The sequence below is a fragment of the Chiloscyllium punctatum genome, chromosome 11 (assembly GCF_047496795.1).
Source record: "Chiloscyllium punctatum isolate Juve2018m chromosome 11, sChiPun1.3, whole genome shotgun sequence".
Classification (NCBI taxonomy): domain Eukaryota; kingdom Metazoa; phylum Chordata; class Chondrichthyes; order Orectolobiformes; family Hemiscylliidae; genus Chiloscyllium; species Chiloscyllium punctatum.
This window is the reverse complement of record NC_092749.1, coordinates 100,002,301-100,022,763: the sequence shown is the minus strand read 5'-3', so window position 1 is coordinate 100,022,763 and position 20,463 is coordinate 100,002,301. Positions and strand designations below refer to the sequence as shown.

The 20,463-nt window shown below is 43.3% G+C and overlaps 1 protein-coding gene across 1 annotated transcript in view; it reads right to left on the bottom strand.

Moving 5' to 3' along the window:
- Positions 1 to 5,261: 5,261 nt before the first annotated feature.
- The window catches only part of slc24a3 (solute carrier family 24 member 3), a 382,506-nt gene continuing 367,304 nt past the window's right edge, over positions 5,262 to 20,463 (bottom strand). Inside the window, exon 17 of the mRNA XM_072581405.1 lies at positions 5,262 to 19,461. Coding sequence (XP_072437506.1) covers positions 19,312 to 19,461 — 150 coding nt within the window. The 3' untranslated portion in view covers positions 5,262 to 19,311. The remainder of the gene's footprint in view (positions 19,462 to 20,463) is intronic.

Sequence of the window (20,463 nt, the reverse complement as noted above, 5' to 3'; positions counted from 1 at the left end):
TTGCTTTCCAAGTTCGGTTATAATTCACTGAAATTGTGGTTTACTCTGGTTGTCACATCCTTAACTCGTTTCGCTAGCACTGCAATTGTTATTCAGAGTTAAAGCTAACAGCTGGCCATGCACTGTGGCTCAGTGGTTAGCACCACTGTCTCAAAGTACAAAGGGTCCAGGTTCAATTCCACCATGAGATGACTGTCTGTGTGGAGTTTGCACATTCTCCCCGTGTCTGAGTGGGGTTCCTCCGGGTGCTCTGGTATCCTCCCACAGTCCAGAGATGAGCAGGTTAGGTGAACTGGCCGGACTAAATTGCCCATAGTGTCCATGGATGTGTATGCTAGAGGGGATTATCCATGGGAACTGCAGGATCCCAGGGACAGGGTAAGGAGAACGGGTCTGGTTGGGATGTTCTTCAGAGTGTCGATGTGGACTCGATGGGGCGAATGGCCTGTTTCCAAGCTCTTGGGATTCTATGATTCACTGACACAAATGCTGACCTGACAATTGGAAGTCTGGGTATGTGAACTGTCCAGGCCCCACTGTTCAGTCCAGGAATTGAAAACGGTCGAATTGTCAGTGAACAGCTACGTGCCTGATGAAGCAGAAAGTGGACATTTCCCTGCAGAACAGTGACAGTAACGTCCTGTGGTGGGAGCAATTAACATCGGAGACCACAAATATCTTCTTTTGCAGCAGCTATGACTCCAGCCACTGGAATGGTTACCGAGTAGTTATTTAGTCGCCTGAGCAATCTGGAGACTTGAGCCAAGGATCTGAGGCTAGAGGTTCAAATCTCTTCCTGGCAGCTGGGGATCTGAAGTCTAGATTAGAGTGGTGCTGGAAAAGCACGGCAGGTCAGGCAGCATCCAAAGAGCAGGAAAATCGATGTTTCGGGCAAAAGCCCTTTTTTGAAGTTCACTTTCATGGAGTAAAGTTCTAGACTGCAAAGTTAATATCAGCAATGGTGAGAGAGGTGGGCATTGCAGGGCCTGGGTGCATCATCTCTCTCTCTCTGACTGCACTTTATCTCCCTCTTCTCTTTTCCTTTCCTCACTATATGTATTGCACTGCTCCTGGTGGGTGGTTCTTTCAATCTTTTGATCGGTAAGATTGACGATTTGGTCGTGGTAAAATAAATGATTAGAAATGGTGACTTCTGTAGTGACTGGCTGCTGTCACAGCTCCTCTGATTCACTAATGTCCTTCAGGGGAATTCATCCGCAATTAAGCATCAGGCATTTATGTGATTCCTGATCTATGGGAATATTGTAAACACTGGATATGAGCAAGCCACTGAGTTACGGCCAGTTAAGGATGAAAAATGAATGCTGCTGTTTAATGCCCATATCCTATGAATTACTTAAATAAACTTGAGTGATTTCTCATTAATCACCTCGTTATCCTTCACTTTAATCAATCAACTGGCCTTTTGATAGTTAAGAAACTTATTCTAATCTAGCATTCAGTGCTGACATCCACTGCTGAATGAGATTTAGAGTCATAGTCATCGAGATGTACAGCACGGAAACAGACCCTTCGGTCCAACTTGTCCATGCTGACAAGATATCCCAACCCAATCTAGACCCATTTGCCAGCACTTGGCCCTTATCCCTCTAAACCCTTCCTATTCATATACCCATCCAGATACCTTTTAGATGTTGCAATTGTACCAGTCTCCACCACTTCTTCTGGCAGCTCATTCCATACACATACCATCCTCTGAGTGAAGAAGTTGCCTCTTAGGTCTCTTTTATATCTTTCCCCTCTCACTCTAAACCTATGCCCTCTAGTTCTGGACTCCCCCACCCGAGAGAAAAGACCCTGTCTATTTACCCTAACCATGCCCCTCATGATTTTATAAATCTTGATGAGGTCACCCCTCAGCCTCTGACGCTCCAGGGGTAACAGCCCCAGCCAATTCAGCCTTTCCCAGTCACTCAAACTCTCTGATTATGTTTGAAGCAAATGGCTGGGAGCATGTTTAGCTGGGACCTAGAGCTGAATTTTCCCAGGAGCTAGCATTGGTGAGGCATTTTGGAAAGGTGCATTTTAGGCAGGGCGAGCTCACTGCCTCCCAAGTACCATTCCCAGAGATGATTAATGGGTTTAATGGCAATACTCTTTCCAAACAATAGTGACAGTTTACACTTATCAATGAAAAAAGGTGCTGTTACATTGACAGAAATACACACTGAAAGTGAACCATACAGATGGAAAGGGCAAATGTCTTGCTATCACACTTCAAGGAGAACCTAACCATTTTGATAATGCTGGCCTTGCTGACGATGCTGGAGTCCTGGGCCTCTGCCACTGCCAATTTTTAGCCATCTGACGCTTGGAGAAAGAACACTTCATCTTCTGCCTTGGGGCCCTCCAACTACAAGGGATCAACTTGTCGACTTCACCAGTTTCCTCATCTCCCCTTCTTCTACCTTCTTCCAATCCAACTCTCCAACTTGGCACTGCCCTCTTGAATTGACCTACTTGTCCATCTTCTGTCCCACCTATCCGCTCCACCCTCCACTCCGACCTATCACCAACACCCTCCTCACCTTCATCTACCTATCGCATTCCCAGCTACCTTTCCCCCAGCCCCACCCCCTCCCATTTATCTCTCAGCCCCTTTCCCCCCCCCCCCCCACCCCACATTTCTGATGAAGGGCTTATGCTTGAAACACTGATTCCCCTGCTCCTTGGATGCTGCCTGACCGGCTGTGCTTTTCCAGCACCATACCTTTTGACTTTGAACTCCAGCATCTGCAGTCCTCACTTTCTCCTCCCTGATAATCATGTCCCATGGATGAAGGAGATAAAGGAGGGGGGTGAGGTGTTCAAACCAGTTCTGTGGGTGTAGAACGAGCCATGACCAAATTTGGACCGCGTTACACAACATTTCATCTATCGCCAGGATTCCTGCTCTCCCCCCCACTCCGTGCCCGGGCAAAAAGGTCAGCAGTGAACCAAACCCTCTTCCATCAAGCTGCCATCCCTGCTCCGAGAGATACCAGCTGCTCTCTGTTCTTAGTAACGCCATCGGGAATGGTGGCCATTGTCGAGACTGCAACCAGTTGCCAGTGAAGATTGTCGCTGGAGCTGGATGAAGAGGTACGTTGAGGTGGGACCAGGGTTGGTTGGTCCTGGTAAGTGGTGGGAGGGGGTTGGATTTGGAGTGGGGAGGTGGGGTGGGGAACGAGACTTAGGGGCTAAAGAATACAAGCTCAGAAATGGTGAAGGGAACTCCAGGTGGAGCTAAACCATTTGTTTTGGTGGGGGCAGGAGGAAGGGGGGAATGTTCCTCTGTTGCATCTAGGGGACTCCCTTTTCCACCAACTCAGGCATGGGACCTCACAGGTTTAGATCTCCCTCCTCCGATCTCTACATTCAAAAAAGAATTCCCTGGCCCTTAAGTGGAGATAAAATCGCAACGGGGCTGGTACAGTTTGGTAGGCATCGGGAAAGACATCCATGGCATTGTGCCCATTTTCATGCCTCCCTACCATCCTTGTGTGGAACATAAAATTCTGCTCCTTAGGTCAATCGGTGATGATCTTGTCCTCCTGATCAAAGCTGAAGATATGGAGAATTCCAGTAACTGCACCTCACAAAATGACTCACTGTCAAACTTAGACTTTATTGCATCTGATGACCTCACAGATAGTTTGACCATCTGCTGTAAAACCAGTCAGGTTTTCATTTTTGCATGTCGCAGAATATGATCAGATTCCCTACAGTGTGGAAACAGGCTCTTTGGCCCAACAAGTCCACACTGACTCTCTGAAGAGTAATCCACTCAGTCCCATTTCCCACTGACTAATGCAGCTTACATTGTGGGCAATTCAGCATGGCCAATTCACCTGGCCTGCACATCTTTTGACTGGGGGAGGAAACCGGAGCTAACCCATGCAGACACGGGGAGAATATGCAAACTCCATACAAACAGTCGCCCGAGGCTGGAATTGAACCTGGGACCCTGGCGCTGTGAGGCAGCAGTGTTAACCACTGAGCCACTGTGCCACCCCAAACATGTGAAAAACTTATAAGGAGCATCATCCTCTACCAGTCATTCCCAACGGGGGCCATATGGCCCTCTTAGGGGCCCTGGCACATTTGAAGGGGGTCACAGGGTAATCAATAATAAATGATTTTCTGTCTATCTGTTTGTGCTGTATCCCTTTTTGAAAGGGGGGCCCTGCAATCTGAGAAGCGCTCCTCAGGTGACCAAAAAAGAGTTGAGAATCACTGCCTTGGGTATACCCACCACCCAGACCATGTTAAACCCAAAGTTCAGTGGTTATTATCTCCAGAGGAGTTACACCCTCCATTTCCTAAGTGGTATCTGAATCGTTAGCAGAAATCAGATTGAAAAGAGTATCTGCATCTCATGACTTATTTGCCACACTGGATGGCAGAGTAGTACTGAATTGCATTTACCAATTCTAACTCATTACTTTTAGCAGTTCAATTTTAGTTGATTGAAGAATCCCACTGGAAAAACTCCTCCATTTTCAATCTTCTTCCTCAGCCTAACGCTGAGCACATTCTTGTGCTGTCCTGTAGGTCTGTAGTAGCAGCATTGACTATTTTCTTCTTGAGATATCGAACCAGTTTCTTTTATCTTGTAACATGCACTTGCACAGAAACATCACCAATTAACTCCCAGATGTCTGTCACATTGGTCTTACAATGCATTCTTTCCTGTCACTCTCTTTTCCGAACACACTGTACTCTTGAATGTTAAAATTCCTTTCCATCATTGTGGTTTTTGTGTTCCTATCAATCTGTAGCTCTGTTCTGTTGCTAAGCCTAGCATTTTAATCCTACCATAACTTGGATACTTCATGTAGAATCACCTCCTCTGTTTCCTATTATCTTTTCATTCCAGATCTCCATTTCTTGCAAGTCACTCTGGGTATTGGCACACTTCCCCATCTATTGACCATGTTCAATTCTGTCCTTAGTCTGAGATCTGCTTTTGTTCCCTGTTTTCCCTACTTGCCTGCTGCCTCAACGTGAAACCCCCAAACTGAAAATGACGGGGAAAGCAACCATGTAAGTGACCACAACTACTTAAAAAAAAGACTTAATAAGAAGGCAAGTCAAACGTTTGCCGAAGTTGAAGAACCACAAGCCGTCTAAACTATTACAAGAGATCCTTTTCTTTGACAAGTAGAATGTTTTACCTTCACTAACCATGGAGTTAAATGGCCACCGAAGTGCTTTGATAGCAACGTAGTTGTACAGAACTGGTTTTGAGTCAAAGTGTGTCAGATTGTGCATTTTTGAAACTTTATTCATAAGAGACTAGCAGAGAGTAAAGCAACTGTTCCTAGTTTCCCTTTAAAGAAGGTAGAGTATACTTAAATCACATGCATCAGTACAGTAGGTATTTCACAAAAGCTTTCGGGACTTGAGTGAGAACAGTGCAAAACATTGCTCTTTGTATTTGGTTAAAAATATAAATGGAACTGATTTGGCATCACGATGCACTGAAGACCCGAAAGTCTGGCATGAAGCTGGAAGGCACCAGCTTATCCATGCTGTTATTCACATGCTGTATCCAATATTAGCCAATCTGTCGTGGGAATGTGCCAAAGATGGTCAAACAAGGAGCAGGGTAAATGGGGAGTCAACTTTCACTAAAGACTAGTATAGAGAGGTATTGGCTTCGGGTACCTTCCATCTTTCTTAACTGCGCAAACTATAGGGGGTACAGAATAAAAGCCATGGATAGGGACAGTTCTGTAGCACTGCTTCAGCGCAGTGATTCATGAGCTTTTAAATAGCAGGCTACTTTTGATTGAATTCACTGCTAGGAACTGCACAGCATGGAAAACAAGAGTTAGTTTATTCTGATAGTTGGCCGAGAAAAATAATAAGAGTTAAATATCTACAAAAGTAACTGTTGTCTTCAAATTTCAACATTCCTCACAAGAAGAACTGGTTTCTTTTTTCAGTGATTTTAAAACCAAGTGCATGAAGCAACCAGTTTCGACATTTTCGGCACAAGCAGAAACTATTACAAGGTATTAAGAGATTACAAATACATACAGTGCAATAAATTAACAGGAGGCTTTATAGAAGCAGTGCATATAGAGCCAAGTTGAAAAGTACTTCCCAACTTGTAAAACAACTTTGATTCTAAATAATACAATACTGAATCACTAGGGAAAAAAAACTTTATTAAGTTTTTTTCTATGTTCACCTGAAATGCACAATGTCACTGGTTCCAAAACAGGGGATAACGTAATTCATTTTGTACAAACTCCACTTTATCCAAATGGCTGTCTTTTACAGAGCTGATGGGAAAGGTCTCTCTCCTTCCCCACTCCATTAGAACGTATTCATTGTGATTGAAGTGTCGGTTCAGTGCAGTGAGAGGGAGATACAGAGATGTAATGTGCTGTTGTAAACATTCAATAGCAAATATCCAATGATTAAACCAAAAGAAAAGGAATTGAAAAGGGCTGAACAAAATTCATTTGGGTTCAGTCTGGAGTAAGGGGTTCATGACTAAACTTTTGATGGCGCTCAGCGTTTGAAGGCAGCAGGACTGGATCTTGACTTTGCACAGAGATAAAAGCAGTGGACAGCAAAATCACTGCTTTGTTTTACATCCATACGATTTTTATTTCCAAAGTCCGCAAAGAAATCTAAAATGGTTCGCAAACTTGCTATCACACAAGATCAAGGGCTACCTGAGAGACTCTTAGCAACCTCTCACTTAGTTACAATTTTATTAGAATATAATCGAAGCACTGAGTGACCATTTGATTCCTCAGTGAAGTACTGAAAAAATACTTTCATCAATAACAATGCGCCACTACTGCTGAGACTATCTGGGCTATGCAAGTGAAAAATAGCTTCCAAACTCCCAGTAAAGGCTTCAGAAGTCATAACGAAAGCATTGGATCTGGGCCTACTATTTTTGTTTACCAATAAGTCCAGAAACAGATCAGTGTCAATTGAAGACAGCTGACATTACTCATTGAGATCAAATCCTTCAATCATAATGTTATCGCAGACTCATTTGTCAAAAATTGTATAGAGGTGGGGAGTAGGGGATACAATACAGGGTCAGTCACAACACCTTTTTATAAATTGCCATTTTTTTGTGAGCTGCAAATTAACGGTGAAAGTTAAATGAATATTTTTTATTTTTACCTTCTTGCAATGTTCCTTTTGAATAAGATGTGAATTTCAAGCATTTTCAGAAGGGGTGAGCTGTGTTTAGACCAGTCCGAACTAATTCCCTTCCGAGTCTGTACGGAGGACATTGATTTCTTTGCTATGAACCTGGTTATTATCTGATCCTTCACAATGTTTTCAACAAGCTAAATTACCCATAGTATTCAGGCATGTGTAGGTTGGTGGCAGTAGTCAGGGGAAATGTAGAGTGGTAGGATTGGGGAATGGGTTATTCTTTGGAGGGTCAGTGTGGACTTGTTGGGCCAAATGACCGAAGCGGTTCTATGATTCTATGAAGATGATTACCTTCTTCCTGCTGTACAAACCGTCATTCATCATTATGAAGCAAAACAACATACATAATGCTTTCTTACAAACCATTTTAAAAGATAAACCTGCTCAGACATCCCTGGTATATGACCACACATGACTTTGGTGTGCACGGTTTGTGTTGCTTACTCTCCAGGATTGTCCTGGAGGTTTTGGGGTTTAAAGATTAATCTCCTGTTAAAAAAAAACTTTTTTGTGTTATTTGCGATTAAAGTAAGGGAGACCTGGGAAAAATAAGCGAATTGCAAGGCTGAAGCTCTTGGAGGTGGGAGGTCATGTAATGATGCTGCCATGAGTTGAAAGCCCTGGCTGAGACCTTAAGTGTTCAAATGCAATCGCAAAGATAAAACCTCTTGTGATTAATAAAGAAATCGACTGTGGAAGTTTCACCTCAGTGTGAATCAACAATCCCCATTCCTAATGGTTAAAAGACACTCAGGGAAACCCAGAAGAATTTGATGTATTTGTTGCACTTTGGGGTGGCACGGTGACTCAGTGGTTAGCACTGCTGCTTCACAGCACCAGGGCCCCAGGTTCAATTCCAGGCCTTGGGTGACTGTTTGTGTGGAGTTTGCACATTCTCCCCATGTCTGCGTGGGTTTCTTCCCACAGTCCAAAGATGTGCAGGTCAGGTGAATTGTTGATACTAAATTGCCCATAGTGTTAGGTCATTTAGTCAGAGGGAAATGGGTCTGGGTGGGTTACTCTTTGGAGGGTTGGTGTGGACTGCGTGGGCCGAAGGGCCTGTTTCCACACTGTAGAGAATCTAATTTAATCAAAGCAAGCCCCTAACGTAGTGTTCTGGGATCAGCCTCAATCATAAAAGAAGGGCAAGGTTCTAACTACCTGTAATCCATAAGTACAAATGTTGATGAACTTATGCTGTTTCCTTCAAGCTCACAAAAAGCGGATGGAGGTGTCAGGCAATTCCCCAGTGAGGAGGGCAGATTCACCCACTTCCAAAGCAACTTCAGTGGGTGCCTGATGCAACCGCTTTTCACTCTGTTTCTCTGGGGCTTCTCTTCAATCTTTCACTGCTGCTGTGATGGGAAATTGGGACTGAGTGTCCTGTCTGTGTGCAAAGGCATTAGCCAGCAGCAGAAATAAAAGTGGCTAATGGATATCTGTAGGTGAGTCACAAAACAGGTGGACAATGGCATATGCTATGGGGGTAAAGATTGAGCCATACTGATTGTCAGCTGTCCTAACCTACAGCCTGAGATACACTAACATGCGGCAGTTATAAATAATGGACAGAACATTTCACAAAATTGCAGCTGCGCATTTCTTTTATTCAACCTTTTGATCTCTAAATAGAAAAATAACACTGTCTCAGATAAAGCAGAATATTTCCTATGCTATGGTGAAAAGGCTTGGTGATATAGTGGATCATGTTTCCAGTATGGTGTGATTCAGTTCAAACAGGATTCATTATTACTCTGGAAGTCGACTCTGTAATTAACTTTAAATGGGTATGAAGAAAACCAACCAATTTGACAGGTCCCTTTAAACATTATTTTATTATTGGCATGCTAAATGGAAAAGTATCTGGTTGACAAAAATTTGAACCAGATTTATTTGGGATATGTCAAATACAAGAGCACACAGTGTAATGCAGTCAACTCCAGCTCAACACAAACCTGACCCTCTGATCTACTGCTAAATCTCATAACGTAATCTTTGTGTATTACTATTGTACAAACAATCCCTGCTTATTACTATTGTACAAACTTCCCATCTGAGCAGAAAATGTTTCATTGTTGTCTGCATTTTTTTTTTACATCTTTTATTCTCACCAAACTGAGGAATGCAAACTCAAGAGAAGAACACAGGCTGTAGCATCGAATTACTCCCAGGGCTGAGTAGTCCGTGGTCAAGTGCAATGTAAAGCTCCCTTTGCCGGGCTTTGAGACAGTGGCTCAACCCACCACCTGCTCCTCTCAAGGGCAAGGGAGCCAGAGGGGAATGTGAAATGTCTAGATCCCAGTATTGAAGACAAGCCTAACCTACTAGAGGGGTTTTCAAATCCATTTCATTTAGGATCACTTTTCTCCTGACAGTCAGGGCTTGAGGATAAGACAAGTATTCCTCCACATTGCACCACCCGGTCCACTAATTCTACGTTTCTATTTTTAAGAACACTCCACATTTTGAAAACATAAACCACTGCTAAATATCAAGACAAAACAGCGCATCCTCAATCTATAATCATGTTAACTTATAATAACAGCGTTTGGCCAGTCTTCCACTTTTGTTTGCAGTCCAATTCGTGAATAGAGGATTAACTCAGCTGCATCGATTGGAATGTTTAAATTCCCAATGTGATTTGTACAATTCCTGATCCAGATAAAATTCTGACCGAAGCAGACAATTTCTTGGCAAACTAGTGACATTTTTGAAGTATTTAATTGCATGGGATCTAGGGGAAAAGTGCAGGGAAAATTCCTTGTGAAAATCAACACAACATAAATTTTGATCACAATTCACTCCAACAATGGAAGGAAATAACTAGAGCCGTGATTAAAACAGAACTGTCCTAAAAGGTCCAAATTGGAATTCTTTCATATTGGCACTGTGGTCCCTGAAGTGGGATGCATTCCTGTATGACTTTCAAAACATTGTACATGATGTTCATACTAAGAACATGAATGCATGGTGTACTCTGCTGATATATGTGAAACAGGGTTACTCCTTCCAAAAGACCCATTTCTATTGTTATTAATAAGAATTAAGTTGACATTTTGACACGTGTTGATGCAAGGGAGATACTATTTGGCAACTTAGTTATTGATCATCAGGATGATGTTAGCTGGCATTGTTTTAATTATGGAAAAATGCCAGGGCATTCAAAAGGAAGAAATAAAATTGACCATTGCTGGAGAAACTCAGCAGGTCTAGCAGCATCTGTGGACAGAGAAACAGAGTTAATGAATCAAGTCTCTTTTCAAAACTCATATTTTGCATTTACTTACAAAGGAAGAACTTGATTGCAAAAATAAATTGCATTGAATTTAAGCTATTTAACCTGCCATTTCACAGTGATGAATTAATCGAAACAGGGCTATGAGTTGATAATAATTTGCCTAATTAACCTTGGGGGAATAACCCATAAATTAAAACCAGCTTCTTTGTAGGTGAAGTTAAGAGAACTTCCCCGGGCAAAGAGTGGTAGACATTTGGAATTCTCTTATGGGAATGGCATTCAATGAATTGTTAATTTTCAATCCAACATTGAAGATTTAAAGAATATGGGACAAAGGCTGATATGAATTAGGTCACAGCTCAATCATGATCTCTATGAATGCTGCAGCAAACATGAGGAGCTTTTAACGGCTTACTCCTGTTCTGTCAAATATTAGAACATTTGTAGAGGTTTACAAAATTATGATGGGCATAGATAGGATAAATAGAAAAAGTCTTTTCCCTGGGGTCGGGGAGTCCAGAACTAGAAGGCATAGGTTTAGGGCGAGAGGGGAAAGATATAAAAGAGACCTAAGGGGCAACTTTTTCACACAGAGGGTGGAATGAGCTGCCAGAGGATGTGATGGAGGCTAGTACAATTGCAACATTTAAAAGGCATTTGGATGGGTATATGACTAGGAAGGGTTTGGAGGGATAAGGGCCGGGTGCTGGCAGGTGAGACTAGATTGAGTTGGGATATCTGGTCGGCATGGACGGGTTGGACTGAAGGGTCTGTTTCCATGCTGTACATCTCTTTGACTCTATGAATTAGTAGCAGAAGTAGGCCATTTGGCCCTCAAGACTGCTTGACTATCCCAAATGGCAGAGTTCCTCTCAGCTTGAGTTCCCTACCTTTATTCAAGAGAAATTTGATCAGTTAGCTCTATGTTTACTGACATTTAGAAGAATTGAGGTTGGGGGAGAGGTAGAATCTCAAAGAAATGCATTAAATGTCACAGATCTAGACAGGGTAAACCCAGGAAGTATGTCCCTGGTGACCAAGAAATCCAGAACTACGGTTCACAGTTTAAGGCCGTTTAGAACAAAGATGAGGAGAATTTTTTCTCCCAGCCTGGGGAATTCACTACCATAGTGGTGGAGGCCAAAATGTTGAATGCTTTCAAGAAGGAGTTGTTAGCAGTTAGGGGATCAAGGGAAGGGAGAGAACAGGGATAATGAATTGAACAATCAGCCATCATGACATTGAATGGCAGAGCAGGCTATTTTCTGCATTTCTATGTCAACTAACAACAATTCACATCTCCAAATGCAAAGGTTGGTTAATCATATCTGCTGCCCTCCAGCACAAAGCTTTGGAGCCAGGAGATCACATGAGGAAAACTCTGAGGCATTCCAAAGCATTCTGCTCCTCAGGCTCCTGGTTTTCTAATGTATGCTCCCACAAGTAAAAAAGATACTGTTGGAGGAGGCATTCAGAAAGATTGGCCAAACTGCCAAAATATTAGCTGGGTCTGACAGGGTTTAACTAGGAAACATTGCATCACTCACACACGCTGTCAGAATAATGCAAATAATACCCAGCAGATAAACACCCAGTCCCCCAAAACACCGACTCCCTAACGAAGCAGAGTAGCTGTTCATATAATGTGAGCTTGCTCGCCAAGTATTACTGAGGATGGTGTTGAGGGACACCTATCTCAAGCAGCAGATTCTGCTATTGCTTGCCCCGCTGTAAGTTGTTTCAATAATTGATCACAAAACATAAAAAGACATTGATGCAGAGGTTTTTAGCCCCTTCGAGAGCAGGGAATGCTCTATTCCACTGGGGGGAGAATAACCATAAACATAACAGTACAGCTTTTTTTTCTGCATTCTTGGAATGTGGACAGCACTGGGACTTGTTTCTCATTGTATTTGTCCTTGAACTAGGGTTGGTTCAGGGGGCAGCAGTCACCTTGTTGTGGTTTGGAGTCACGTCTAAGTCAGAGATGACAGATTTTCTCTCCTTAAGAACATAGGTGCGTTTTATTTTTAATAATGATCATGCCATGGTCACCATTACTGAGGCACGCCTTCAACGCCTGACTTTATTAATTGAACTTAAACTTTACAGGCTGCCAAGGCGCGGTTTGGGAACCCTCGTAGTGCAGTGGTAGTGTCCCTGCCCCTGGACTATGATCCCCAGGTTCAAGTCCCACCTGCGCCGGAGTTGTGTAATAGCACCTCTGAGCAGGTTGATTTAGCGAAACAGGTTAAATAATGTCTGTGGCATTATCACTACACCACTATCTTCCCCAGCCTAAATGTTAATACCAGATTATCAGATCACCCATTATCTCATTGAATGGCAGAATAGACTGGAGGGGCTGAGTGGCCTACTGCTCTTCCTACATCTTATAGGTTGCCTTATGTTCTACCTAACCCCTTCTGTTGTACTGAGTCTAGGAACAGAGAACAAAAGTGTTTCCTACTCAAACGCGATTCCAACAACAACGATTACCTGAATAAAAGATTTCCACATAAATCTAGACCTACATTTGAAATGGCTGCAAGTTGCTGCAGGATAGCAACTGTCTTCAACTTGAGGGAAGTTAGTAAAAAGCAAAAAGCATTTGAAGTCAGCCAAGAACTGCTTGCATTGAAATAACTGGACCATCATTTCCGACTGCTCAGTTGAGCTGGGAAGTAAATGCTGTGTGAGTTTACCCACTGGGGTGCCACACTTTACTGCTGCACTGGAGATAGGGGCTGAGCAAACAGTGTCGCAGTCTCTTAGTCCAGCAGTGATATGGGAAGCAGAAAGTTACACTCTGAATCAAAGTCGTGTTTTGAGTCATTTGGTGATTACTTCTCACAGGAAGCAGAAAACGCAATGCTGAAGATACTTGGTTATCAAGTCGGTTTCCATTTCAAGGCATCTCCACAGTCCTTTCACATTCATTTACCGTCTTTGATCCTCATGTGTTTCTGCAGAAAGTGCAACTAAACATTGACCTCATCCTTGATGAAACTGAAGAAACCGGAACTGCACATTTAGCACAGTTGTGGTGATTCTTCTTTCAATGGGTTATGAGAGGCCTCAATGATTATTCTATTCAAACATTTCCTGTTAGGTTCTTAAGACCATAAGACACAGGATTAGAAGTAGGCCATTCAGCCCATCAATCCGCTCTGCCAATGAGACTGATCTGATCATCCTCAACTCCACTTGCCTGCCCTTTTCGCCACAGTCCTTCAATCCCTTCCTGATTATAAAAATCTGTCGATCTTAACCTTGAATACACTTAGTTCAAAATCATACACCATCAAGTTTAGACTATAGTAGATCCCCTACAGTGTGGAAACAGGCCCTTCAGCCCAACAAGTCCACACTGACCCTCTGAAGAGTAACCCACTCCGACCCATTTTCCTCTGACTAATGCACCTAACATTACGGGCAATTTAGCATGGATTGTGGGAGGAAACCGGAGCACACGGAGGAAATCCACGCAGACACAGGGAGTATGTGCAAATTCCATGCAGAGAGTCGCCCGAGGCTGGAATCGAAGCTGGGTCCCGGGCGCTATGAGGCAGCAGTGCTAACCACTGAACCAACGTGCCACCCTAAAGAAAGCTGCTCAAGGAGACATTGAGCAGTTATAGTCCAATATGTTTATTTGGAAGTACTGCTCCGAAAGCTAGTGCTTCCAAATAAACCTGCTGGTCTATAACCTGGTGCTGTATGATTTTTAACTTTGCCCACCCCAATCCAACACCAGCGCCTCCACATCTTGAACACACTTCATAACCCAGCCTTGATGGCCTTCTGATGTAAAGATTTCCACCGATTCACTCCCCTCTGAGAGAAGACATTTCTTCTCATCACCGTGTAAAACATGCGACGTCTTATTCTGAGATGAGTCTAAGATTCTCCAACAGGGGGAAACAGCCTCTCCCCATCTCCGCTGTCAAGGCCTCGAAGTATGTTTCAATGAAGTCGCCTCTCATTCTTCTGATTTCCAATGAGTATTGTCCTAATCCAACCAACCTCTCCTCAGAAGACAGTCCCTTACCCTGGATCAGCCGAGTGAGCTTTCACTAGACTGCCTCCAAGGCCAGTGTATCTTTCCTTAAACAAGTATTCTAGCTGTGGTCTGCCGAATGCTGTACAACTTCTTACAAGCCACTGGAAGCAATTTTGTACCTTCCTGCAAGCTGACAGCTTCCCACTGAACATTTTGAATTGCAATAAGTGATTTTAATAGGGTTCTTTCATCAGGTCAACTTTGAAATCTGACACATTTGTATTATTGAGATATCTGAAAGCAACACTCCTCTTATTAATTTTCACAGCCTGATAAATGCAACTCTAGCAACTGTTATCACTGCTCCCTCACAGCGCCAGAACCCAAGTTCAATTCCACCCTCGGGCGACTGTCTGTGTGGAGTTTGCACATTCTCCCTGTGTCTGTGTGGCTTTCCTGTGGTTGCTCCGATTCCCTCCCACAGTCTAAAGATATGCAGACTAGGTGGATTAGCCATGGGAAATGCAGGGTTACAAGGGTAGGGTAGGTGGGTGGATCTGGGTGGGATCCTCTTTGGAGGGTCAGTGTGGACTCAATGGCCGAATGGCCTGCTTTCACACTGTAGGGATTCTATGATATCAGTACTGACTATCTAGATTTAGTAATGCTGTGGATAATACAATATTCAATCAAACATCAATTCATTCAGTCCGTTCTCCTTCATGACAGACAGATGCAGAAATTGAATTGATTGTGAAGCAATTTCTGTAACAACTAAAGTTGGAAGAGATGCATTTACTATAAAGGACTCTCCTTCTCAACCTCTTCCTTGCCTGGGCTGTGGTCACCCTTGAGGTTAAACCACCACCAGTTGTCTGACTGATATGGTAGCAGTCTTATGGTCTGGCAAGGCTATGGTGACTCTAGCTTTTTAACAACCATTATCACACCCTTTGGTTTTTCTCCCTGAGCACCCTCACCTAGTCCACTCATTGTTTCTCCCTCTTTGTCAACAGCATAAAAACCATTGTTTTCCAACCTAAAGAAGAGTCTAGAGTTAAGCAGTATGGAAACAGACCCTTCGGTTCAACTCATCCATGCTGACCTGCTTTACCAAACTAACTAGTCCCACTTGCTATTGAACTCAACGTGTTTCATCTGTTTCTCTCCTCAGCGATGCTGCCAGAGCTGCTGACTTCCTCCAGGACTTTACTTTTTAAAAAATTTCATATCCAGCATCCATCGTATTTTGGTTTTACCATAATCTGCTGCAATTGAACAGATAGGGGCATGATGTTGGAGCCATACAGAAAGCAGAAATACTTCCCAAATAAATAGCATCAGTTTGGTGATCCAGAATTCCCCACACCAGTGAAATGCCACTGGGTTTTAAAGCAAAGGCTTTGAAATAAGGGAAACACTTGTTTATATCTGTCAGCCAAGGTTCCCTGATTGGCCCAGGTTAACAACCCCAATCAGGTTGATTCCAGAATTGCTAATAATATATTTTATGGCATAGGCTAAATTTCTTTTTAAAAACATTTTTATGACTTTGGTTTGGTAGTGTTTGGAATGAGATTGGCCAGGTGGATCACATTGAGGATGAGTTAGAACATGAGAACTGGGAGCAGGAGTAGGCCAACTGACCCCTTGAACCTGCTCCGCCATTCAATAACATCAGCGGACTCAGCTTCACTTACCCGCCCGCATGACCCTTAACTCCTTGACTGTTTAAAAATCTTCCTTTGCCTTAAAAACATTTGAGGCAGCCTCAACTGCTTCCCTGGGCAGGGAATTCCACAGATTCACAACCCTTTGGGTGAAGAAGTTCCTCCTCAACTCAGTCCAAAATCTGCTCCCCCTTATTTTGAGGCTATGCCCCCAGTTCTAGTTTCACCCACCAGGGGATACAATGTCCCTGCTTCAATCTTATCTATTCCCTTCATAATCTCATGTTTCTATAATATACCCCCTCATTCTTCTAAATTCCAATGGGTATTGTCCCAGTCTCCTCATGAGCCAATCCTCTCAATTCTGGAATCAAACTAATTGGGGTTGTTAACCTGGGCCTATCGGGGAGCCCTGGCTGACAGACATAAACAAGGGTCTCCCTGCACACACACAACATGGGTGCTGGGGAGAAAAAAAGCACTACCGCAGTTAGGCGGTAGTGTGGGAAAGGAAACTAAAAGAAAAAATAATAAACAAGGGTCTCTGGGATTCTCCTCCCTCCCGGGACTGGTCCTGAGCCAACTGGTCAGAGTCCATGTACTGTGCACATGTAATAAAGGGCAACTCAGTGATGGGATACCAGTCTCTGTGGACTTATTTCAGGTTTATTATGGGCTCCAACACTAAACAGAGCTGCACCATTCCCCTTACAACACCAAAGCAGTCGTTGCCACTACGGTGTGAATACTGGGCTACCACAATCAGCTGGCCATTCACAGTAAGCCAATAGTTTTTCCAACAGCTCCACATCCAGCCACGTCCTTTTCACACAACGGGACCGTCTCGTTAAACGACTTTCCTCATCGAATCGAACCTTCGGTCGACTCAATGCCAGACGGCCGTAATTCTGAACAACGTCTGAGATGGAAATGCCGCGGTTTACACGCCACAGGCACTCTCCAAACACGTCCCATCACAATTCAAAAGGCAATCACACTGTGTTGAGTTATTTTGCAGAAGACTGCCACTGAATATTTACCCTGGCCAAGCATTCGGGAGTGAGATTCTGGTTGAGGTTTCCTGACTGAAGTTGACACACATACCTAATGCAGGAGATGCTATTCTCCAGACGAGTGAAGCTCCATGGAACTGGAAAGCAAACTATTGCAGCAATTAGCAGGTGAAAACCATTGATAGTTGAAAATAATTACACAAATTGATGGATGTGTGGTGTATCCAAGCCGTTCATTTGCCAATCAAGTCCCCATGTTCAATAGATCGGTCATTTTAATTTCCAGGCATGCTAGCAACATAGTTTCATTTTAAGTTTTCCTTTTTGTACAGAGATCCTACTTTGGGAGCAGATTGCAGTGGAGTGAGGATAAAGGGAGAGGTGAGGTGGGGGTGGGGGGGGGGGAAGGCGGGGAAGTGCAGGGAGAGTCAAGAACGGCTTTTTAAAAAAAAATCAACTTATTCTTCAAATTCTGATTTGAGGACTGATGATGGAGTGTGAAGGAAAGACATGAAAACACACAAGTGCTGTAAAGATATTTACTGAAAGCCAGCACAAGGAGAATAGGACTGAGTAATAATGATAACGCAGTCCATGTAGCTGGTGAGTAAATCCACATACATTACTCATGGCAATCTCTGAAGCTTAATGGCGAGGAAAAGTCTGAAGTGCGTTAAATTTCTTATGCATTGTATCTCCAGAGCAAAAAGAAAGTCACGTTCTTAATGAAAATAGGATTTAACACTGTTCTGTAGCAGTAGGAGTTGGCTTGTAAACTTTGGTGAGGTGAGACACATTATACAACAATTCACCCCTTTCAGATCATGACTTGGAGATTCAGTTATCATTTTAAAAACAAAGGAACCAGTTATATTCAGATCGAGACAACTAACTGTAAGCAGTTTGGTTGAGCCATTTTGTAGCAAATTCATCGACAAATTTATTAACTACAGCAATAGTTAAAGACAACAGCCTTCCTCAGCACGGTCATTCCTCTCTGTGTAAGAAGTGGAAAATAAGTGGAATAAGACAGTACACTTAGACTGGGTGGGGGGGGGGGTAGGAGAGGTGGAGGGGTGGGGTCAAGCATGCAGGTGTGCACAGAGCTGTCAAGTATCCCTGTAAAAATGTGCTGTGAAACTGCAAAGTGGCCTCCTGTGCTGTTTTATAAATATATAAATTAAACATGCTTTATTCTTAAAACTACCTGTACAGACAAAAACTAGAGTATCTTTGCTTCTTCAGCTGCACCATTTGTACCTTAATCAATATTTCCAAATCTAAAACCGTGCAGCAGGATAAAACTGTGATAATAATTATAATTTCTCATATACTCTACTTTTTCGAAAAGAAAAAGAAAATTCCCAATATATACATTTTTATACCATCAATATACACACATGTACCATTGACTATGCAACTGTTCCAACTACAAAATAAAATAGTTTCGTGCAAATATACCTCCTGGAAAAATCAGTCTCGTCAGGAGGGAGTAGTATCTGGATACAAACTGCAGTGACTGTCGAGATTTCAAACTTCACATCTCAGACTTTGCATGAAGGCCATGGCTCAGAGCTAAAATCCCACTTTCCTTTCAGCAGAAGGAATAGCTGGTGAGCAGAAAGATAAGGTGACTCTTGTCGATTCTTGGTATTCAAGCTCTCTGTGGGAAGGGCGAAGGCGGGAGGGTGGGGGAGCGGGTGCAGGATGGAGATTGAGGATGTAGAGGGAAGAAAGTGAGAGGTAAAATCACAGGGCAATATGACCCCTTGCTTCCAGGTACCTGTACACCTTACTCGCTTCAGTAGCAAAATTACCACTAAATCTCTTTCAGTCCCACTCAACCATCTCAGGACAAAATATCTTTTTTCTGATACAAGTGAGAATATATCAACGTGGCAGGTAAGTCATCCAGCCTTACGTTGATTAGCAGCCAATGAATTCAGATAGTTTGTGTGTGTGTGTGTGTGTGTGTGTGTGTGTGTGTGTGTGTGTGTGTATGACTCCACATAAATACATTAAAAATACGTTCACATCAATACAGGTGTCTTTTTTTTCTCTCAAAAATAAGTCGTGTACCAAGTTCTCAGTAAGAGCGGTCGCAGCCAGCCAACAATAAGCCAAGGGCCTTCAGCTCTTTGTATTGCACTGATACCAAGGTGCTTGCTCCCAGGTCATCTTCATTGTCCATCAGTGTTCCCGGCACATGGGGAGGTTCACAAACGTGAAAACATTAAACTCTGTCATGATGGAGAAGCACAGAAACACGGCGTACAGGAACAGAGACACACACCCAAGCTTCTTATCTAGTTTCCATTTGTTCAAATGAACGCCAATTACCTGCACAGGAAACAACAAAACACGTTTTAGAGGTTCTTTTAAAGTGGCACGGCGACTCTGTGGTTAGCACTGCTGCCTCACAGGGTCAGGGACCCGGGCTCGATTCCACCCTCGGGTGACTGTCTGTGAGGAGTCTGCACATTCTCCCCATGTCTACATGGGTTTCCTCTGGGTGCTCTAGTTTCCGCCCACAGTCCAAGGATGTTGCAGGTTTGGTGAATTGGCTGTGCTAAATTGCCTGTAGTGTTCAGGGATGTGTAGGTTAGGTGCATTAGTCAGGGGTAAAGGAAGAATAATAGGGTAGGGGAATGAGTCTGGGTGGGTCACTCTTTGGCGGGTCGGTGTGGACTTTGAGTCATAGGGATGTACAGCACGGAAACAGACCCTTTGATCCAACTCATCCACACTGAACCAACCTAATCTAGTCCCATTTGCGAGCAATTGGCCCATACTCTGTAAACCTTTCCTATTCATATACCTATCTGTTGGGCCAAATGGCATGTTTTCACACTGTAGGGATTGAATGAACACAATCTTCAGTACTTGACACTTCTCTGATTATTTAGTTGTTGTACAATTGAAGGCTCAAAGAATTGGGGCAGATGATGGCCTAGTGGCATCATCACTACATTGCTAATCTAGAAGCTCAGATGACGTCCCAGGGAACCAGGTTCAAATCCTGCTACGGCAGATGGGGGAATTTGAATTCAGTTAAAAAATTAGAAATGATGACTTTGAGTTTGTTGGGAAAAACCCATCTGATTCACTAGTGCCCTTTAGGGAAGGAAACTACCATCCTCACCTGGTTTGGCCTATATGTGACTCTAAGTCCACAGCACTGTGGTTGACTCCTAACCACCCTCTGGGATGGGCAATAAATGCTGACCCAGCCAGTAACATCCTCATCCTGTTAATGAATAATAATGGAACATTAGGAAGAGATTTCATACTTTGATCCTCCTCCATATTCCTTTAGACCATGGCTGATCTACACGCCAACTT